The 24,123-nt window shown below is 47.1% G+C and overlaps 1 protein-coding gene and 2 long non-coding RNA genes across 4 annotated transcripts in view; 1 reads left to right on the top strand and 2 right to left on the bottom strand.

The window, feature by feature from the left end:
- Positions 1 to 5,578, bottom strand: part of TENT2 (terminal nucleotidyltransferase 2) — a 35,100-nt gene extending 29,522 nt beyond the window's left edge. For both annotated transcript variants that reach the window (XM_073680188.1, XM_073680189.1), the window contains exon 1: positions 5,231 to 5,578. In XM_073680188.1, the coding sequence (XP_073536289.1) occupies positions 5,231 to 5,379 (149 nt within the window). In that variant the 5' untranslated portion in view covers positions 5,380 to 5,578. The remainder of the gene's footprint in view (positions 1 to 5,230) is intronic.
- Positions 5,579 to 6,314: 736 nt separating this feature from the next.
- LOC141168295 (uncharacterized) lies at positions 6,315 to 7,361 on the top strand. The gene is made up of 4 exons (XR_012252041.1): positions 6,315 to 6,682; positions 6,821 to 6,993; positions 7,081 to 7,197; positions 7,269 to 7,361. It is a non-coding gene; the product is annotated as an uncharacterized lncRNA (long non-coding RNA).
- A 4,123-nt stretch (positions 7,362 to 11,484) lies between these two features.
- LOC141168284 (uncharacterized) lies at positions 11,485 to 19,845 on the bottom strand. The gene is made up of 3 exons (XR_012252030.1): positions 19,754 to 19,845; positions 17,811 to 17,830; positions 11,485 to 11,545 (listed from the first exon to the last, which is right to left on the bottom strand). It is a non-coding gene; the product is annotated as an uncharacterized lncRNA (long non-coding RNA).
- Positions 19,846 to 24,123: the final 4,278 nt, after the last annotated feature.

Genomic DNA, 24,123 nt, shown 5'->3' with positions numbered 1-24,123 from the left:
ACAGGAAAGGACAGCAGATTAAGGTATTTACAAAAAGTCTTAAAGGCCCCAGGGGGATACATGGGGGGGGGGGGGTAATATAAAGTAGTGTACAACCCCTTTAACAGCTTAGCACTACACTTCCTAAGTGCCAAACCTCTGACTCCCCCATACATGGCTCATGTTTAAGTGATAAATGTACTGTAGCACAGATTCATCTCAGCTAAAAGTCTAGACCCTTAGATCAGGAATAGGACAGACATTTATAGGACATTTCAGAACTTTCCCAAATTCTTATGAAAAAATATTCCCCTCAAACTGCATTGAACTACTGTACCCAATTTATTATATATTTTAGGAGTTGGAGCCCTGGTGTTTACACATCACAACACTTCCCATCTGGATTTTCGGGCACAAAAATTGCAGTTTTTTTTTTACAGCGGATGAGAACTTAGAATTCTCATCCACATGCTGCGGTATTTTTGGTGTAATGACCTGCGGTGCGGATTTCTTTCTTTAACCTGTAGCACATCAATTTATGTTGTGGAAAAAATGTGGCTTTATTGTGAAAAGTCCCTGTGAAGTCCATATCTACAATGTATCTTTTTTATATGGAAATTTTGATTACCTGTGGGCTTACTGCAAAATCCACAATGAAAGAAAAACCACAAAAACAAACACAAGATACTCAGGTTATGTGCCCACATAGCAGATTTGATGCAGAGCGTTTTTGCCTCTCTCTAGCAGAAAAAACACATGCAGATTTTACATACGTTTTTCCTGCCAGGGACAAGCGGAAGTGAAGCGTTCTTCACATGCATTTCCGCATGCGGGTTGACAAGCGCTTTCCAAGAGATTTTAGCATCACTTGGAAAGTGCTTGACAACTTGGTCACCTATATAAATCCATGCTGCCGGCATGGATTTATATAGTGTGACCGAAAGAATGGTAAAAAATAAAAAAATAAATATATACTTACCCTCCGACGGCCCCCGGTGTCTTGCTTCGTTCGGTCCCAGCAGCACTACACTGAACGACCTGCCGACGTCAGCGTCGTGTGACCCGTCACATGACTATGACGTCAGCGCAGGTCCTTCAGTACATCGCGAACTGTCGGCATGCGAGGAGGAGCGCAGCGCAGGCGGCCAGAAGGTAAGTATATATTTATTTTTTATTTTATTCTTTTAACAGTTTTCTATGGTACCCGGGTCCGGAGGAGAGTCTCCTCTCCTCTAGACCTGGGTACCATCCTCACATTAGAACGCATGGAATGCGCATCTACATATACAGTGATGCGTAATCCATGTGTTCTAATGCAAGGCAATGGCGGCGAAAACGCAGCACTTTCGCAAAATAATTGGTAGTGCTGCGTTTTTTTCCGCAATGATAATCCGTAGCGTTTGCCGCTGCAGGAAACGCTTAAAAAACGCATCATGGGCACACAGCCTTACAAAGTTAAAAATAAAAAAAACCTGTATACTCACCTCTCCGGTCTGCTCCCGGCGGCGTCATCTCTCCTCAGCGTTCCGCGGTGTACTGGCAGGACCTGCGGTGACGTCATTTAGTCAGCTGATGGTCACGCGACCATCACCTGACCGCTGACGTCAGCGGTCGCGTGACCATCAGCTGACTAAATGACGTCACTGCGGGTCCTGCCAGGACACCGCCGCCGGGAGCAGACCGGAGAGGCGAGTATACAGGTTTTTTTTTTTTTTAATTTATTTTTTTCACCGTGTGGTAGCCGGGATGAAGAGGAGTTATAGTCTCCTCTTCATCCTGGGTACCACACACACCGCGATTACACTGCAAATTTGCGGCCATTGAATTTAATTGAAACGCAGCAAATTCACATATACCTGCGGGTTTGCTTCGTTTCAATGTTCCTCAATGGCCGCGAATTTGCAGCGTAATCGCGGTAGAAATGGTCATGCTGCGGTTTGCAATGCAATGCGAATTCGGTGCGCTAATTAGCGCATCATGCGCACAGCACATCCGAATTCACATTGCTTTGCATGGCAGACTGTTTTACAAGCGTTTTCGCGGCCGTAAAAGCGCCGCAAACACGCTACAAAAACGCTATGTGGGCACATGGCCTCAGGCTGCTTCCTTCCCAATCATGGTGCATGCCGACCTCCTGCAGGGACGTGCTCTGCCATGTGACCACTACAGACAACAAATGTTTATAGAGGTCACATGGTATAAAATGTCACCACAGGGGTTCAGGATCCACCATCATGGAAACAGCTAGAAGTGGAGAAAACAGCAGTAGAAGTGAGTCATAAGGAACAATGACGTCCACAGGAAAATAGTCAGCAAAATCCTTACAATCTGGTCCAGATCTGCCGCTGTGGACATGTGCGGAATTGCTGAGGATAATATCCACAAAGTCTGCACGCGCCGCGCCCCCCCCCCCAGACACGCGTCTGCACACGCGCCGCCCCCCCCAGACACGCGTCTGCACACGCGCCGCCCCCCCCCCAGACACGCGTCTGCACACGCGCCGTCCCCCCCCCCAGACACGCGTCTGCACACGCGCCGTCCCCCCCCCCAGACACGCGTCTGCACACGCGCCGTCCCCCCCCCCCCCAGACACGCGTCTGCACACGCGCCGTCCCCCCCCCCCAGACACGCGTCTGCACACGCGCCGTCCCCCCCCCCCCAGACACGCGTCTGCACACGCGCCGTCCCCCCCCCCCCAGACACGCGTCTGCACACGCGCCGTCCCCCCCCCCCAGACACGCGTCTGCACACGCGCCGTCCCCCCCCAGACACGCGTCTGCACACGCGCCGTCCCCCCCCCCAGACACGCGTCTGCACACGCGCCGTCCCCCCCCCAGACACGCGTCTGCACACGCGCCGTCCCCCCCCCAGACACGCGTCTGCACACGCGCCGTCCCCCCCCCAGACACGCGTCTGCACACGCGCCGTCCCCCCCCCAGACACGCGTCTGCACACGCGCCGTCCCCCCCCCAGACACGCGTCTGCACACGCGCCGTCCCCCCCCCAGACACGCGTCTGCACACGCGCCGTCCCCCCCCCAGACACGCGTCTGCACACGCGCCGTCCCCCCCCCAGACACGCGTCTGCACACGCATTCACCCCCAGACACACTGTCACCCCCAGACACGCGTCTGCACACGCATTCACCCCCAGACACACGCCTGCACGCACACACCCCCACCCACACTGTCACCCCAGACACACGCCTGCACGCACACACCCCCACCCACACTGTCACCCCCAGACACACGCCTGCACGCACACACCCCATCACCCCCAGGCACACGCACTGTCACACACACACAGTGACACACACACACACACAGTGACACACACACACACACACAGTGTCTCACACACACACAGTGACACACACACAGTGACACACACACACAGTGTCACACACACACAGTGACACACACACACAGTGTCACACACACACAGTGTCACACACACAGTGTCACACACACACACACACAGTGTCACACACACACACACACAGTGTCACACACACACACAGTGTCACACACACACACACACAGTGTCACACACACACACACACACTGTCTCACACACACACACACTGTCTCACACACACACACACTGTCTCACACACACACACACTGTCTCACACACACACACACTGTCTCACACACACACACACTGTCTCACACACACACACACTGTCTCACACACACACACACACACACTGTCTCACACACACACACACACTGTCTCACACACACACACACTGTCTCACACACACACACACACACTGTCTCACACACACACACTGTCTCACACACACACAGTGTCTCACACACACACACACACAGTGTCTCACACACACACACACAGTGTCTCACACACACACACACACACTGTCACACACACACACTGTCACACACACACACACACAGTGACACACACACACAGTGTCACACACACAGTGTCACACACACACAGTGTCACACACACACAGTGTCACACACACACAGTGTCACACACACAGTGTCACACACAGTGTCACACACACAGTGTCACACACACACACACAGTGTCACACACACACACACAGTGTCACACACACACACACAGTGTCACACACACACACAGTGTCACACACACACACAGTGTCACACACACACACAGTGTCACACACACACACACAGTGTCACACACACACACACAGTGTCACACACACACAGTGTCACACACACACACAGTGTCACACACACACACACAGTGTCACACACACACAGTGTCACACACACACAGTGTCACACACACACACACACAGTGTCACACACACAGTGTCACACACACACACAGTGTCACACACACACACAGTGTCACACACACAGTGTCACACACACACACACAGTGTCACACACACACACACACACAGTGTCACACACACACACAGTGTCACACACACACACAGTGTCACACACACACACAGTGTCACACACACACACAGTGTCACACACACACAGTGTCACACACACACAGTGTCACACACACACACACACAGTGTCACACACACACACAGTGTCACACACACACACAGTGTCACACACACACACAGTGTCACACACACACACAGTGTCTCACACACACACACAGTGTCTCACACACACACACAGTGTCTCACACACACACACAGTGTCTCACACACACACACACAGTGTCTCACACACACACAGTGTCTCACACACACACAGTGTCTCACACACACACACACACAGTGTCTCACACACACACACACAGTGTCTCACACAAACACTGTCACACACAAACACTGTCACACACAAACACTGTCACACACAAACACTGTCACACACAAACACTGTCACACACACACAGTGTCACACACACACACAGTGTCACACACACAGTGTCACACACAGTGTCACACACACAGTGTCACACACACAGTCACACACACAGTCACACACACAGTGTCACACACAGTGTCACACACACAGTGTCACACACACAGTCACACACACAGTGTCACACACAGTGTCACACACACAGTGTCACACACAGTGTCACACACACAGTGTCACACACACACACACAGTGTCTCACACACACACACACACACACACACACACACACACACACACACACACACACACTGTCTCACACACACACTGTCTCACACACACACAGTGTCTCACACACACACAGTGTCTCACACACACACAGTGTCTCACACACACACAGTGTCAGCGCCTGCTCTCACCTGGCATTCTTCTGGTAGGTGAGGTGGGCATGCAGCAGCTCGGGGGGCACAGCCAGCGGCACCTTGCTGAGCAGCTCCCCGCCGGTGTGGTGCGGTATGGGGAAGGCCGGGTGCGGACTGCGGCCCACACTGGGGGAGTTAGGGAACATGCTCCCCCCGGATAGGGCCGCACATCAGCCTGTGGTCAGCCAGGCCGCCGGCGAGAAGCGGGAGACACCAACCGGGAGTGACTGAAGGACTAATACAGACACTTTGTCCACAAGCTCCGGAGGAAATGGCGGCCACCAGGAAGAGAGATGGAGGGCGGCGACAACACGCGAGGCAGGGGGCGGCCGGCACTCAGGGCGGAGCGGGGTGGCATGGTAACCAAAACACATCACGTGATCACTGTCAGTCAATCAGCTGCTGCCCGAGCAAGTGTGTGGTATACGGAGGTGGTGTGGTGTCCACTACAGTGTGTGGAGCGCCCCCTGCTGTACTAGGAGCCCTCTGCTGTACGAGGAGCCCCCTGCTCTTTGGGGGAAACTATCTAAATTCACTGGGAAGATTTATAAAGGTAAAAACAATCTTTATTGCCCATAGCAGCCAATCACAGCACAGCTTTCATTTTAGCACAGCTTTCATTTTACCTGAGCTGTTCCTAAAATGAAAGCTGCGCTATGATTGGTTGCTATGGGCAACACAGTCTTTCCTTCAGACTTTAGCTTTGATGAATGAGACCCTCTTTTTCTTGTAGCTGCTGTCAAATATATCAAAGTCAATAATATAGAACCACTGCGCTGATGTACTGAGGAGAGTAGGCGAGGATTACTGGGGGTAGTAATGGAAGAATATACAAATGTTGATGAATATTAATATTTTTATTTTGTGAACCAATAGTAAAATGTTATGGATACATATTAGCATAAAACCAAGGGTTAAAAATAGAACATTCGGTAGTTCCTCCAGGGATCCAGAGCTGTTTGGGACCTGTAGTGGGACAAATAAGGACTGTAATTACTGACCTGTGTAAGTTGGTTGATTTTCTGTGGAACTACTGTGCATGTATTTACCTTGGATGGCAGGAGGATCTTATTGGAAGATGAGGAGAATAGGAGCGGAATAATGGATCTTCTTATTAGATAGAATATTGAAGTGATTACTGTAATAAAAAGAAAAAGCCTTTTTGGTCCACTTTGCTGCTGGTAGCACGTGATCGCTACCCCTGACGTCACGCAAGGCCCTGCACGAAGGTCCTCGCTCTCTTTCAGCGTGTCCTCCAGGAAGCGCTCGCTGCATCGTGGTGTCGGAGTCTCCGGCCGGGACCCTGACACCTCTCTCCTCCTGCATCTCGCTCTCTCTCCTCTCATCCAGCAAGAAACCAGCGGAAGATAAGTATGTTCTCCACAACGGAGTGACCACAACCCCTGGATACCACAAGACGGCTATCAGACTCGCTGGCTATACATTAAGGTACTGAACTGTATCACCAACGGGTGTTGAACCTTGGACACTTAGAGGATTCTCCTCTTATATACTTCACACCCTAACTTCCTTTTAATTATACATGCTTCTGAACTCATGTTAATCAAATAACTTTTTTTCTACTAGCTACCTACACCAGCCATTAGCTGGCAGCTCAACCCACAGCTACTCCCTCTGGTTTAGGGTCCATCTGACGGGGATTACCACCTACCACACAGGTTGCTGCTCTACCTCTACAGAACTAATAAATACCCCGATCAGGTTTATGTGTATCCACCAGCATACCTGAACAATACCAGGTAAACCCCTGTTCATTTATTAAGAGCCCCATATACTTCATAATTTTAATTATAATCCTAATTTCTATCTATCGATTCAAACCACAGGCTCTACCAGCTTTTTAAACCAACATCAAGCTTCTATAACCCCACAGAAGCATATACTCATCAACCTGAGACACATCCCTGGGTATCTAATTAATATCTAGGATCACACTCTTTTATGTAAGCCATCACAATAGAGGTATCTAAAGTAAGATAATACTTGTGATTAAATGTAAATTTTTTTATTACAGTAATCACTTCAATATTCTATCTAATAAGAAGATCCATTATTCCTCTCCTATTCTCCTCCTCATCTTCCAATAAGATCCTCCTGCCATCCAAGGTAAATACATGCACAGTAGTTCCACAGAAAATCAACCAACTTACACAGGTCAGTAATTACAGTCCTTATTTGTCCCACTACAGGTCCCAAACAGCTCTGGATCCCTGGAGGAACTACCGAATGTTCTATTTTTAACCCTTGGTTTTATGCTAATATGTATCCATAACATTTTACTATTGGTTCACAAAATAAAAATATTAATATTCATCAACATTTGTATATTCTTCCATTACTACTCCCAGTAATCCTTAACTACTCCTCTCAGTACATCAGCGCAGTGGTTCTATATTATTGATTTTATTTTCTCTAGTGGTCTATGGTGACACATACCATCTGCAGCAGATATACTGAGCTTACCTACCAGCGCCCCTAATTTTATAAATATATCAAAGTGTCGAACATCTGGTTGATAAATTTGGAGCATCTTAAGAAATTACCTGATATAGCACTTCACTGTTTACTGGAGCGAGTTTACAACTTTTTTTGCGACTTTTAACCCCTTTACAGTCTATGATGTACTACTACGTCATGGGGGGGGGATCTAGCGCGAGAGTGTTGGCTGTTACATACAGCTGGCGCCCTGCTGCAACTGCCAATCTCGACCGTTTAACCATTAGATGCCAATAGCTGTCTACAGCAACTGCCGCATATCAATGGTAGACCGAGGGCGGGAGCGCCCTCTGTACCTACATCGCCCCCACAGGGCCCACAATGCGATGACAGGGTGCTGATGTTTACCACGGTGACCCGAGGTTTAACAATGGCCTCTGGGTCTGCAGCTACAGGAGCCCGTTAGGTCCCGCTGGCTGCAGGGTCCGGTATCCTGGATGGTATGGTATCCTGGTATAAATGCAGTGTATTATACCAGCGATTAAACAAGCAAGTGTTTAAGTGAAAAAAAAAAAAAGCTTTAAAAAAATGTAAAAAATCGCCCTCTGGATTTCCAGGTCCTTTAAACCTTTGAAAACAAATTAAAAAAATTATACAAATTTGGTATCACCGTGCCCATAGTGACCCGAGCTATAAAACTAAGGCCACACGTTGAGTATTTGGTCAGTATTTTACATCAGCATGTGTAAGCCAAAACCAGGAGTGCAACAATCAGAGAAAAAGTATAATAGAAACCCGTCACCACTTCTGTATTTATCACCCACTCCTGGTTTTGGCTTACAAAAACTGATGTAAAATACTGACCAAATACTGAACATGGCCTAACAGTAAAAATTTCTCAATAATGACCCAAACTATGAAATAAGCATGATATTAAAAATAATAATAAAAAAAGCTAAAAAAAAAGCCAAGGTCTGAGCTAAAATATTCAAATGGCGCTCCTTCTCTTCTGAGCCTTGCTGTACGCCCAAACATTAGTGTCCAACCACTTATTAGGGTATTGTTGTCATACTCATATTGCTTCTTGGGAAATAAAACCAAATATATTTTTTTAATTATTATTTTTCATTTTCATAGCTCAGTGGTATAGGACTCTGTCAGACACCTGTAGGGTCAAAGTGGTCACTGCACCCCTAGGTGAACTCCTTGAGAAGAGTAGCTTCTAAAATGGGGTCACTTATTGGGGGGGAGGGGGTTACCTCTGTTTTTCCTCCTTCAAACTATTCCGGCAATTTCTGCTCTCCAAAAGCCAAATGGTGCACCCTAACGGTGTGCCCAAACAGTGGTATACGACCCTATATATTGGTGTTGATGTATTCAAGAGAAATTGGATAACAAATTGTGTGTTGCTTTTTCTTCTATTATGAGTTGTGAAAATGAAAATTTGGGGTTAAAACACTATTTTACTGAAAAACATTGAATTTTTCATTACATATCTCCACTTCATTAATTACTATGTAGCACTTGAAGCGTTATGTATTAAGCTTCCTAAATGCTATTTTACATAATTTAAAGAGGTGGACTTTTTCTAATGGGGTGAATTGTGGTGGATTTTAAAGGCGCTGAGAACTGAATTGGCTCCTAAAAAATAATTTTCTGAAAATTTTTGGAATATGTGAAAAATTGGCGATGACTCAGGCACATCTGTCTGAAACACATAGGCAGGTGATATGGACTCTGGGATCTTCATGCATCTAAAATAAACTTGATTTTTTTATAAAGATGTCTCTTTGCTGCTGGAATTTATTTTTTTCATATTTGTTAAAATTTTCTGTTAAGTTTATTTGCCGTCTCATGTCTTAGAAATGTCTATGAATGTATAAAAAACGATGTCAACCTAAAGTACGTTAGGTCATCAATGTCTGATAGGTTGGGGTCTAACACCTGGCACCCCACCTGGACCAGCTGTTATCAGTGCCGGCAGCGACGGCCGCCGGCTGGAAGTGCTTACCTGCGGTGCTTGGCCGTCAAGTTGTAGTGGCCGTGCGGGATACTGCACATCCGCCTCCCATTCAATTCAATAGGAGGCGAATGTGCTGTAACAAGCATTGGCCATTACAACTTGACGGCCAAGCACCGCAGGTAAGCACTTCCAGTCGGCGGCCGCTGCTGCTGGCACTGATGATAACAGCTAATCGGCGGGGGTGCCGTGTGCGGGACCCCGGCCGATTATACATTGATGGCCTACCCTAAGGATAGGGCATCAATGTGAAAGTAGTGGATAACTCCTTTAATAATTGTGAAAGAATAGTTCATCTTAAGGAGCTCACTGATACCACCATGGTCATGAAACAGGATGCCACTATTGTAACTCAACCACAAAGTGGAGACCACGTAAAGTTACAGAGCTGGATAGCCAAGTGCTGGGTGCACAGTGCATAAAAGTCACCAACAATCTGCTGACTGCATGACTGCAGAGTCCAAATCTCCTCTGGCATTAAAATCAGCACAAATATGGAGCTTCAAAGCATGTGTTTCCATGGCTGAGCAGCTGCATGTAAGTCTTATTGTTTGGCTAACCTGGTAAGGTGGATCCTCTAAGCCTCAGGTCTGTTTGGGCACACAGACCCTGGCTTGATGCAACAAGCAGGAAGATATGTGGGAAGCGAGGACCAGGCACACTCAGGAATCTCAGGAGCAGCAGGACGTATGAAGTGGAACCGAACAGGGATGGAAGCAAGTAAAGCATAGTATGTACACAAGGAGCGCACCAAACATAAAGGTCTAGAGACTCAATCCCAACACACAGGAGTATGTGTCAATGGGCCTTAAATTGGTCTAGGAAGATGCATTGATTCACACTGGCCAACTCACAAAACCCAAAGTGGAGCACAACAGAGGGCAGTGGACCCAGAGGAAGGAAGCAAAGCCTGGAATACCCAGGACAGGTACCAGGGTCGTACATAGGAATCATGGGGCCCCATAGCAGAAGCTCTAATTGGGCCCCCTGCAAAAAAAATGTAAATAATTGTCGGTGTCACCAAAGATCGGATCTCACAACTTTCCATCCTTTACATAGTAATTTTCCTCCTGCTGACGTCCTAGATCTCTCTTTCATTACCCCATAAAGTGTGATGCCAATAAAAGGGCCCCCCAAACACAGTATGATACCCCCATGGTGAATTCCTCCACATGCACAGTATGATGACCCTACTGTGCCCCACCTCAACTCCCAGGGCAAAGTATGCTGACCCCAACACAGTATGATCCCCCAACTGTGAGTCGCTAGAGAGGATGGTACATAATAAAGGAGGGTGTTATACATAATAAAAGAGGAAACTATATAACTAAGGATGGCGCTATACATAATAAGTGAGTACACTATATACTAAGCGACTGTGCTATACATAATAAGGCTACATTCCTGCATCTGTGTGCAGTGTCAGTGTGCTGCCCTGTTTTACTGACGCATTGAGCATGTCCTATTCTAAGCCTCAAAATCAGATCAGAACAGGACGTTCTCTGACCCTCACAGATCTCATTCTCAGATCCGTGATTTTCATGGATGTGTGAATGGATCTATAAAACTGTACGAGTTCATGGACCATCCGATAAAAAGATCTGGCAGCACACGGACATTTCACACAAATGTGAGAATGCAGCCTAAGGGATTTTACAGATAACATTATCACTCCAAGTCACACAGTGCAGATACAGAATAATATTTACATCCAGGCACTTACCGCTGACGTCTCATCTGATCAGAGCCGGTTTCTGCTGGTTCTTCTCCATCTGGTCAGACCTTCATGTCGACATCTCCCAGCCACGACTCGTCTTCTCACGATGATCTCCAGCCTAGAAAATAACAAGGTCACATATTGTATGTATACAAGTGTCTCCCCCGCTCTGCGTCCTCGAATACAGATATGTACCCCCCCCCATTAATATACTATTAGCCACTTAGTAATCAAAATATAAAGTGATAAGCAGCACTGTGCCCCCCATTAACTATAATCTCCACCAGCCAATAATATAAATTATTTAGTCTCTGTGACTCTCCCCAATTAACTGTAAGGCTATGTGTACACGGAAAACATACAAGGCTTCACAGTACAAGCAAAGTGAAACCCCCATAATTGCTCTCTCCCAGCACCCCCATCATTGCTCTCTCCCAGCACCCTCATCATTGCTCTCTCCCAGCACCCCCGTCATTGCTCTCTCCCACCACCTCCATCATTGCTCTCTCTCAGCACCCCCATCATTACTCTCTCCCAGCACCCCCGTCATTGATCTGTCCCAGCACCCCCGTTATTGCTCTGTCCCAGCACCCTCATCGTTGCTCTCTCCCAGCACCCCCATCATTGCTCTCTCTCTCAGCACCCCATCATTGCTCTGTCCCAGCACCTCCATCATTGCTTCTCCCAGTACTCCCATCATTGCTCTCTCCCAGCACTCCCATCATTGCGCTCTCCCAGCACCCCCATCATTTCCTCTCAGCACCCCCATCATTATTCTGTCCCAGCACCTCCATCATTGCTCTCTCCCAGACCCCCAACATTGCTCTGTCCCAGCACCTCCATCATTGCTCTCTCCCAGCAACACGTCATTGCTCTCCCCTTCCCCACCATCCCCATCATTGCTCTCCCCAGCCCTATCAGCCCCATTACTTCTCTTCCCATCCCCATTATTGCTCTTCCCAGCCCCATCATTGCTCTCCCTAGCCCCACCATCCCATTATTCCTCTCCCCAGCCCCATCAACCCCATTATTCCTCTCTCCTGTCCCATCATTCCTCTCCCCAACCCCATTATTGCTCTTCCCAGTCCCATTATTCCTATCCCAAGCCCCATCATTCCTCTCCCCTGCCCCATCAGCCCCATTATTGCTCTCCCCAGCCCCATCAACCCTATTATTCCTCCCCCCAGCCCCAATATTTCTCTCCCCAGCCCCATCATAGCTCTCCCCAGTCCCATCAGTCCCATTATTGCTCTTCCCAGCCCCATCATTCCTCTCCCCAGCCCCACCATCCCACCATTGCATTTCCCCACCTCCCCTCCCCAGCATTTCAGTAAAAAAAAAAAAAACACACAACTTACCTCAGCTCGCTCCCCTGCAGCAGCATCCTCCAGGTTGCCGGCAGCTTTCTTCTTGACCGAGGCGTGCGCTGCATGATGACATCATCAAGCTGCGCGCGCCTGGGTCAGGGAGGAAGCAGAGGACGAACCCTCCAGCTCCGCTGCTATTCTCCTCCTGACAGCAGCGGAGCTGCGGGGATCGCTCCCTGACCGCCGCGTGCAGGGAGCAGCTGCACCTTGCGGGCCCCTTGGTGCAGCTGCATGGTGGGGACCCGGCGCAGCTGCATCGGCGGCGGTATGTCCACCCCTGGACTGCTATGGGGCCCCCCCGGCTCACGGGCCCCATAGCAGTCACGTGGTTTGCCGCCATTGGCGGTACGCCACTGACAGGTACGTAACAGGTATTACAAAAAGCGCAGTGCTAAGCTTCAGAAGAAGTAATGTAAAGCTTAGCCGCCACTGGACTCTGGGCTAATGGAAACGTGTTTTGTGGAGTGACGGATGAGGCTTCTCTATCTGGTGTTTGATGGATAAGTCTGAGTTTGAGGAATGCCAGGAAAACGTTGCCCGCCTGACTGCTTTGTGCCAATTGTAAAGTTTGGCAGGAATGGATAATGCTATGGGCTTGTTTTTATACATTTTGTCTAGGCTCCTTAGTTTCTGTGAAAATAAATTTTTAATGCTTCAGCATACCAAGGAATTTTAGGCAATGTTATGCTTTCAAATGTATAGAAACAATTTAGGTAAGGTTCAAAGAAGTGTTAAGCCTCAAATACAAACATGTGACGGCTTATTTTAAAAGTCTTCTGAAATGACAGGTAGGTTTTAATAGCCTATGGGACAGGCTGGCTGTATTCAAGAGCAATTTATGGATCCTGACTAGTGTTGAGCATTCCGATACTGAAATATCGGGTATTGACCGATATTCGCGGTATCGGAGTTCCGATACTGAGTTCTGATACTTTTACAATATCGAATACCGGAATCGGAAGTTCCCATAATGCCTGCGCTCTGCAGTGTCTCTGAAGGATGACAATGACAAGCTGGATGGCAGCGCTCAGCTTACTGTACTTGTCATTTAGTGTTAAAGGATTTATTAAAAAAAACAATAGTGTTTTCGTGCACCGTCTCTTAACAAAAGCCGGCCGGCAATTCAGCAGCGGTACCCGACAATTTAGAATAGAAAGAATAGAGTATCACACATAGATTAGATAGATAGAAACATGTCAGTCACATATATATGAAGTACAGTGACAGTGTTGCTTACTGTACTTGTCATTTAGTGTAAAGGATTTATTTAAAAAAATATTAGTGTTTTCGTGCACCGTCTCTTAACAAAAGCCGGCCGGCAATTCAGCAGCGGTACCCGACAATTTAGAATAGAAAGAATAGAGCATCACACATAGATTAGATACATAGAAACATGTCAGTCACATATATAAGAAGTACAGTGATAGTGTTGATTACTGTACTTGTCATTTAGTGTTAAAATAAAGGATTTATTTAAAAAAAAATTGGCGTGGGGTTCCCCGTAATTTTAGTCTCTAGCAGAGGTTAAGCAGACGGCTGGGGCAGATGTTTGAAGCCTGGGAAGGGGGTAATACCCACGGAGCTTCCCAGGCTACTGATATCAGCCCCCAGCTGAATACCTAGCCTTTACTAGCTATTAAAATGGGGGACCCCCCCAAAAAAATGACGTGGGGTCCCCCCTATTTTAATAGCTAGCAAAGGCTAGGCAGACAGCTGGGGGCTGATATTGATAGCTCAGGAAGGGTGCCATGAATATTGGCCCCCTCCCTGGCTAGAAACACCAGCCGTCAACCGCCCCAGAAATGGCGCATCCATAGGATGCGCCAATTCTGGCACTTAGCCTCGCTCTTCCCACTGCCCTGTAGCGGTGGCAGTGGGGTAATAGGGTTGGGGTTGATGTCAGCTTATAATGCCAGCTGACATCAAGCCCAGGTTAGTAATGGAGAGGCATCTATAAGACACCCCCATTACTAACCCCATAGTCAAAGTTAAAAAAAAACACAACACCCAGAAAAAAGTCCTTTAATTGAAATAAACACACAATTCTTTATTGTTCTAAATTAAACCATACTTACCATCACGCCCATTCCAGCTGAAGCCAACGATCTCCTGCAATAAAAGTAAAATAATAAAGCAACATCATCCTTACCTTTCCATGATTCCCACGACAGCTTCAGCTCTGCTACATCAAGATGACAGGCTGGATCGCAGCAGAAAGCTGCCATCCAGCTTGCCATGCCGCAGACACTGAGAAGCGCAGGCATGCTTGCGCTCCTCAGTGTCTCGCTGTGACGGCATCCAGATGAGCCGAGTTCATGTCCAATGAACTCGGCTCACCTCATGCACGTCACTGACAGCGTGGGAAAATTCTCCTGCATTCAGCGCTTCAGCGTGAGAATTCTCCCACGCTGTCAGTGACGTACATGAGATGAGCTGAGTTCATTGGACATGAGCTCACCTCATGCACGTCACTGACAGCGTGGGAAAATTCTCCTGCACTCAGCGCTTCAGCGTGAGAATTCTCCCACGCTGTCAGTGACGTACACGAGGTGAGCTGAGTTCATTGGACATGAGCTCACCTCATGCACGTCACTGACAGCGTGGGAAAATTCTCACTCTGAAGCGCTGAATGCAGGAGAATTTTCCCATGCTGTCAGTGACGTACATGAGGTGAGCTGAGTTCATTGGACATGAACTCACCTCATGCACGTCACTGACAGCGTGGGAAAATTCTCACGCTGAAGCGCTGAGTGCAGGAGAATTTTCCCACGCTGTCAGTGACGTGCATGAGGTGAGCTGAGTTCATTGGACATGACCTCGGCTCATCTGGATGAATTGTGTGTTTATTTCAATTAAAGGACTTTATTCTGGGTGTTTGTGTTTTTTTAAAATACTTTACTAGAAATTCATGGCGGTCATGTCTAATATTGGCGTGACCCCATGAATTTCGGGCTTAGGGCCAGCTGATAATACCAAGCTGGCCCTAACCCCTTTATTACCCAGTGACCCACCGCACCAGGGCCCTGGATGAGCTGGATACTATGAACGCGCCATTTTCCGGGGTGGCTGCGGACTGCAATTTGCAGCGGGGGGGCAGAAAGCTTGGGCCTCCCTGCGCTGCGGATTCCAGCCCCCAGCTGCCTAGTTGTACCTGGCTGGACACAAAAATAGGGCGAAGCCCCACGTATTTTTTTTTAATTATTTCATGAAATTCATGAAATAATTAAGAAAAAAAGGCCTTCCCTATATTGTTGTGTCCGGCCAGGTACAAATAGGCAGCTGGGGGTTGGGGGCAGCCCGTTCCTGCCTGCTGTACCTGGCTGGACACAAATATAGTGCGAAGCCCCACGTCAATTTTTTTTAAATTATTTCAGGAAATTCATGAAATAATTTAAAAAAAATTGACGTGGGGCTTCGCACTATATTTGTGTCCAGTCAGGTACAGCAGGCAGGAATGGGCTGCCCCCAACCACCAGCTGCCAATTTGTACCTGGCCGGACACAACAATATAGGGAAGCTCTTTTTTTTTTAATTATTTCATGATGTTCAGGAAATAATAAAAAAAAAAAAATACGTGGAGCTTCGCCCTATTTTTGTGTCCAGCCAGGTACAACTAGGCAGCTGGAGGCTGGAATCCACAGCGCAGGGTGGCCCAAGCTTTCTGGGCCCCCCCCCGCTGCAAATTGCAGTCCGCTGCCACCCCGGAAAATGGCGCGTTCATAGAAGCGCCATCTTCTGGCGCTGTACCCAACTCATCCAGGGCCCTGGTGCGGTGGCTCACTGGGTAATGAAGGGGTTAGGGCCAGCTAGGATGCGCCATTTCTGGGGCAGCTGACGGCTGGTGTTTCTAGCCTGGGAGGGGGCCAATATTCATGGCACCCTTCCTGGGCTATTAATATCAGCCCCCAGCTGTCTGCCTAGCCTTTGCTAGCTATTAAAATAGGGGGGACCCCACGTCATTTTTTTTGGGGGGGTCCCCATTTTAATAGCTAGTAAAGGCTGGGTATTCAGCTGGGGGCTGATATTAGTAGCCTGGGAAGCTCCGTGGGTATTACCCCCTTCCCAGGCTTCAAACATCTGCCCCAGCCGTCTGCTTAACCTCTGCTAGAGACTAAAATTACGGGGAACCCCACGCCAATTTTTTTTTTAATAAATCCTTTATTTTAACACTAAATGACAATTACAGTAAGCAACACTGTCACTGTACTTCTTATATATGTGACTGACATGTTTCTATCTATCTAATCTATGTGTGATGCTCTATCTTTCTGTTGTAAATTGTCGGGTACTGCTGCTGAATTGCCTGCCGGCTTTTTAAAGAGACGGTGCACGAAAACACTATTTTTTTAAATAAATCCTTTACACTAAATGACAAGTACAGTAAGCAACACTGTCCCTGTACTTCTTATATATGTGGTTGACATGTTTCTATCTATCTAATCTATGTGTGAAGCTCTATTCTTTCTGTTCTAAATTGTCGGGTATCGGTGTATGCCGCTGATGAATTGCCGGCTTTTCATGTTTCACTGTGAGCACTGTTCCCATCGATTTGGGCAACCACCTCCCCCAATACATTCTACATTATTGTTAGTTGTTTTCCTTCATGTAGAATTAACCTACAAGGAAAGAAAGGGTTTATTTTCATTCCGATATTTGTGTCCCATTGACTTGCATTGGTTTCCGGTATCGGAATCGGCGATATCCGATACTTTTTGAGTATCGGCCCGATCCTATCCGATATTTCCTGATATCGGAAGGTATCGCTCAACACTAATCCTGACGCAAGAGTGACAAACAGCCATAGCAGCATGACAGAGCAGCAGAGATGTAGCTGGAGCCAAGACATCGGCACCAACCAGTGGTGGTAAGACATCGCAGCATAACAAATATTACCAAACATAACATTAAATTAGGCCAAAAGGGTAACGCAACCACCTAAAAAATGCTACACAGGCAAAACCCCTGAAAATAATATTTACCATAAAAACAATAGTGACAAAAAGAGAGAAACCTTACCTCCAGTCAGTAGTGGTGCCCTAGAAAGTAACATTGACACATGTTTATTTACACATATATAATATTTACACATGGACAACATTTTTGGCACCCTCCTGGTAAAGTAAGGAAAAAAAACACAATGGTTCCTGAAATAACTTGAAAGTGACAAGAACAAAAATAAATTTCAATTTAAATTTATTGAACATCAACTAATGAGAATCAGACATTGCTTTTGAATTGTGGCTCAACAGAAAAAAAACCACTAACTACTGAGACTGGACAAAAATGATGGCAGCTGTAACTTAAAGGGGTTGTCCAGTACTTTATATTACCCCCCCAATGTATCCTCCCGGAGCCCCTAAGGATTTTTGTAATTACCTTACATTGCAGATACTGCCTGTGAGCGGCGCTATCACTGGCCGCGCACAGGCATCACGTGCCCCCCTGGCTGCAGCCGGCTCTGACATCCGTTGTCGTCACGACAGCCGGGGGTCTCTGTCTTCTGCATTCCACGGTGGAAACCAGGCTGTGGGTGGGGTTACCACACCCGGCATTCACCGCACGCTCTGCCTCTCCCCATTCATTGGGAAAGCGCGCGGTGGATGCTGGGTGTGACGTGGGGGGTAACCCCGCCCACAACCCAGCAGCCACCGCGGGGACCCCAGTGCTGAGTCACGCCTCACTTGTCGTGACGTCAGCGTGGGGTCACGTGATGCCTGGGAGAGGCCAAGGATAGCACTGCTCACAGGCAGAAACAGCAACATAAGGTATTTACAAAAATCCTTAGGGGCCCCGGGGGGATACATTGGGGGGGGGGGGGGGGGTAATATAAAGTACTGGACAACTTCTTTAATATTTTGTTGCACAATCTTTTGAGGCAATAACAGCAAATAAGCAATTTCTTTAACTCTCAGTGTGACATCTGCACCCGTGCACAGGTATTTTGGCCCACTCCTCATGAGCAAACTGCTCCAGCTGTCTCAGATGTGAAGGTCCCTTCTGCAGACTGCAAGTTTCAGCTCCTACAGGTGTTCAATAGGATTTAGATCAGGGCTCATAGAAGCCACTTCAGAATAGTCCAATACTTTGCGCTTAGCCATTCTTGCATGTTTATAGCTGTGTTTTGCGTCATTATCCTGTTGGAGGACCCATAACCTCTGGCCAAGCTTCCTGTGACTGGGCAGTACATTTTGTTCCAGAATGTCTTGATAGTCTTTAGATTTCATTGTACCATGCACAGATTAAAGACACCCTCTGCCAGATGCAGCAAAGCAGCCCCAGAATATAAGTGAGCCTCCTTCATGTTTCACAGTAGGGACAACGTTCTTTTCTTTGCACGCTTCATTTTTGCATCTGTGAATATAGAGCTGATGTGACTTGAGACAAAACTGGAGCTTTTCGGCATCTGTCCAAAGTACATTCTCCCAGAAGTTTTGTGGCTTCTCAATATGCATTTTTGCAAATTCCAATCTTGCTTTTTTATGATTTGCTTTCAACAGTGGTTTCCTCCTCCGTCATATTCCATGAAGTCCACTGCAGCCGAGACAGCGACGGATGATGCAATCTAACACTTATGTACCGTGACCTTGGAGATCAACTCTTATCTCTTTGGAAGTTGTTCTTGGCTCTTTGGTTACCATTCCTGTACCTGTCTCTTCAATTTGTCATTAATTTTCCTCCTGCGGCCACGTCTAGGGAGGTTGGCTAAAGTCCCATAGACCTTAAACTTCTGAATTATATGTGCAAATGTAGTAACAGGAACATCACACTGTTGGGAGATGGTCTTATAGTTTTTACCTTTAACATGTTTGTCGATAGTTTTCTTTCAAATCTTCTGAGACAACTCTCTCCTTAGCTTTCTTTGCTCCATGTTCAGTGTGGTACACACCATGATACCAAACTGCATAGTGACTAGTTTTCACCCTTTAAAGCACCACTCCTGCCCCCTGTCATATACTCACCCTCCGGCGTCTTCACCTTTTTTCGGAGCTACTCCGGTCTCGCTGCACCATCTTATGACAGCTGCTTCTGACTGGCCGGAAGTCAGGAAGCTTTGTCACAAGCTTTCAATGCAAGTCTATGAGAGCCAGAACGAGGCTCTCATAGACTTGTATTGAATTGTGACCTTTGGCTTGCTCCAACAAACACTGGATCAGACGTTAGGTCACAAACTGCGGCAGCGATATCAGATGAAGACGCCGGAAGGTGAGTATAACATAGGGGGCAGGGGACTTACATTTAAAGCACCACTGCAGAGGTAAAATAAAACAAAAAAAACTGGAGTGGTGCTTTAAATAGGCAGACTGACTGATTACACTTTTGTAGACCGCTGTGATGCTAATTACAGGGCACACCTTAGTTTAACATGTCGCTGTGGTCAAATCATTTTCAATCTTTTCTAGGGGTACCATAATTTCTGTTCAGGTAATTTTCATTAGTTTCATTTTTTTTCTGCTGAACCACAATTCAAAAGCAATGTCTGATTTTCATTAGTTGATATTCAGTAAAATATAATTCTAAAATTACATTTGTCAGTTTCAAATGATTTCAGTGGGTTTGTCTTACTTTAACAGAAGGGTACCACAATTTTGTCCATATGTGTGTGTATATGTATATATAAATATACGGGGTGGTCCAAAAGTAGGTGGCCAGAAAATAATAACATTTATTTTGATCTATTATTATTATTATTATTTATTATTATAGCGCCATTTATTCCATGGCACTTTACATGTGAAAAAGGGGTATACATACAAGAACAATTACAATAATCTAGAACACAATGTGACAGCGACTGGTACAGGAGGAGCGAGGACCCTGCCCGCGAGGGCTCACAATCTACAAAGGATGGGTGAGGATACAGTAGGTGAGGGTAGAGTTGGTCGTGCAGCGGTGGTTACTGCAGGTTGTAGGCTTGTCGGAAGAGGTGGGTCTTCAGGCTCCTTTTGAAGGTTTCCACGGTTGATGACAGTCTGATGTGTTGGGGTAGAGAGTTCCAGAGTAGGGGGGAAGCAAGGGAGAAATCTTGTAAACGGTTGTGGGAGGAGGAGATAAGAGGGGAGTAGAGCAGGAGATCTTGTGAGGATCGGAGGTTGCGTGTGGGTATGTAACGGGAGTCTAGGTCAGAGATATATGGAGGAAACAGGTTGTGAATGGCTTTGTATGCCATGGTTAGGGTTTTGAGCTGGAGTCTCTGAGCAATGGGGAGCCAGTGAAGAGATTGACAGAGAGGAGAGGCCGGGGAATAGCGGGGGGACAGGTGGATTAGTCGGGCAGCTGAGTTTAGGAAGGATTGGAGGGGTGCGAGAGTGTTGGAAGGGAGGCCACAGAGCAGGAGGTTGCAGTAGTCAAGGCAGGAGATGATGAGGGCGTGCACTAGTGTTTTTGCAGATTCATGGTTGAGGAATGTGCGGATCCGGGAGATATTTTTGAGTTGGAGTCGGCAGGAAGTGGAAAGGGCTTGGATATGTGGTTTGAAGGAGAGTTCAGAGTCCAGGGTTACTCCAAGGCAGCGAGCTTGAGGGACTGGGGAGAGTGGACAGCCATTGACGTTGATAGATAGGTCAGATGAGGGGGTTGAGTGAGGTGGGGGAAAGATGATGAATTCACTTTTGTCCATGTTAAGTTTTAGAAATCTAGCAGAGAAGAAGGATGAAATAGCAGACAGACATTGTGGGATTTTGGTTAGTAAGGAGGTGATATCAGGTCCAGAGAGGTAGATCTGTGTGTCATCAGCACAGAGGTGATAATGAAAGCCATGAGACTCTATGAGCTGTCCCAGGCCTAAGGTGTAGATGGAGAAGAGCAGGGGTCCTAGAACTGATCCTTGGGGGACACCGACAGATAGGGGGCGAGATGAGGAGGTGGTGTGTGAGTGGGAGACACTGAATGTCCTGTCTGTTAGGTATGAGAAGATCCAGGATAGGGCCTAGTCTGTGATGCCGAGAGATGAGAGAGTTTGTAGTAAGAGGGAATGGTCCACTGTGTCGAAGGCAGATGACAGGTCTAGGAGGAGGAGGACAGAGTAGTGTCGCTTAGATTTGGCGGTTAGTAGGTCATTGGTGACTTTGGTCAGTGCAGTTTCAGTAGAATGGTGCGGTCAGAAACCAGATTGTAGGCTGTCGAAGAGGGAGCAGGAGGAGAGGTGGGAGGACAGCTCAGAATGGACATGTTGTTCCAGTAGTTTTGAGGCATAGGGGAGAAGAGATATGGGGCGATAGCTAGACAGAGAGGATGGGTCAAGGGAGGGCTTTTTGAGGATGGGTGTGATTGAGGCATGTTTGAAGCATGAGGGGAAGACACCCCCTCATGCACCCCCACCCCCAACATTTATATATAAAATTATATTTACTAACACAAGCATAACATTGACAATTAAATTTTATTCTGAACAATAATATAAAAGCCCTTAAATTTTATCAACGCAGGTGCTCAAACTGTTTTCCATTACAATTTGCACAGCTTTGAAGTCGCCTCTTATGCTTCGACAAACTTTTTTGCACAAGTCTCTTTGGGTATTAATTTCTTGAAATGCATCTCTTATGTAATTTTTCAAATCACTGATACTGGTTTTCCAAAGAGTCTGTGAGGAATGAAAAGTGGAATCTGATTGATTGCTAAGAGCAACTGTGCCAGTTTCACTTTACACCATGTTTGATAAATCTCCCCCTTCATAACCTTATTACACTTTCTGTCCACCTACTTTTGGACCACCCTGTATATATATGTGTATATAGATATACAGTATATAGATATGTTTCACTAAGACTTTTAGGTTCAGTGAAGTGAAAAATGGAAGTTTCTACTGCATAGTAGGTGCAGAGAGGGTTAAACAGCCATTTACAAAGGGCATGTTTTATAGGTGGATGACTGCAGTGCAGGCGGGAGGCCATCCACCACATCTTCACCCCAGGGTGTGGTCTGGGCTTTAAATAGCCTGCCTTTTCACTCAGGTGTTGTTCACTGTGTGGAAGCTAGCTCCTGAGAGAGAGGAGCTTGTGTTTGTGTGTTAAGCTGGACCATGTGCTATTGGCCGGACCCCGGCTGAAGTAAGGACTGTTCTGTACCTTTTTACTTTTTGTTTCCTGTTATGCCAGAAAGGCTATGTTTATATTTTGCACTTGGCCGTGGTTTATGCCGTTTCTTACAATAAACCTCCAAGTCATTTAAAGAGACAGTGTCTTATATCTACCTCCGAGTGCAGCAGAGCGAGAGACTCTACCACAAGTGGTGGAAAATGCAGGCAGGATCCTAGGAACACGTGTACCTGCCACAGAGAGCATGAGAACAAGGGAGAACAAAAGTATAACTGGCGTATAAAAACAATTTTATTAATAATTGGAATAACATTCACAAATCTTTAAATAACATCATAAATACAGACAAAGGAAGTGAAAAGACCAGGGTATGCAGAGCAACAGGACTCATGGGCCCGAAATTTTGTACGCCATGATGGCAATCAGTGCATATAGAATGTAAAAACAGGGGTCACATGTTAGACACCAAAGTATAAGAATGCTTCCAAGTGGGATAGGGATTCAAACCATATGCCCCTGAAGTCTTACCCAAGTCAGGCCAAAGAAAGGGAGGGTCCTGGAGCACTTCAGATAGAAATGATAAGAGGGATGGTGGTAAAAACTGCCTCAACGCATGTTTCGCTATGCGGTCTTGGAGCTTAATCAAGAGCAGTGGATGTCCTGGGTAAAGGCCGTCAGCCAGCAGGAGATGTCCGGCATCATGGAGGACGTAATGAAACACCTGGTCCTGTCGCATTAGCAGCAGGAGACGAACAAGCTGTTGCTACGGCAGATACGTCAACAGCAGCAGGATCAACAGCAGCAGATGCAGCTTTTGGCGACCGCCATCCAGGGCCAATAGACCACCCCACCCCCAGGTCCAGTTGATGACTCCCACGTCCAGAAGGCGGTAAGGCGTTCAATGCAAAAATGACCCCGGGTGACGATATAGAGGCCTTTCTGACCGTTTATGAAAGGGTCACCAAGAGGGAGAAACTTCTGCCAGAGCAATGGGCAGAGGTGCTGGCGCCATACCTGATGTGTGAACCCCAAAAGGCATATTATGACTTGGCCTTGCAAGATGCCAAAGAGTATGGGAAGTTAAAAACTGAAATTTTGGCATGCTTGGGTATAACGATGTCTGTCGGCACAGCGGGTGCAACGCTGGTCGTATCACCGCGAGAAAACCCCCGGTCCCAAATGTTTGACCTGTTGCACCTGGTCCAAAAATGGTTTCAGCTGGAGTCCTCTACCCCGGTGCAGATGGTAGAGCGAGTGGTGATGGACCTATTTGTGCATTCCCTGCCAAGGTCAAT

This window comes from Phyllobates terribilis, unplaced genomic scaffold (genome assembly GCF_046119375.1).
Source record: "Phyllobates terribilis strain yellow unplaced genomic scaffold, ASM4611937v1 Scaffold_1__5_contigs__length_1240528914, whole genome shotgun sequence".
Lineage (NCBI taxonomy): Eukaryota > Metazoa > Chordata > Amphibia > Anura > Dendrobatidae > Phyllobates > Phyllobates terribilis.
Note: the sequence above shows the minus strand (reverse complement) of the source record. Positions and strands in the feature narration are given on the sequence as shown.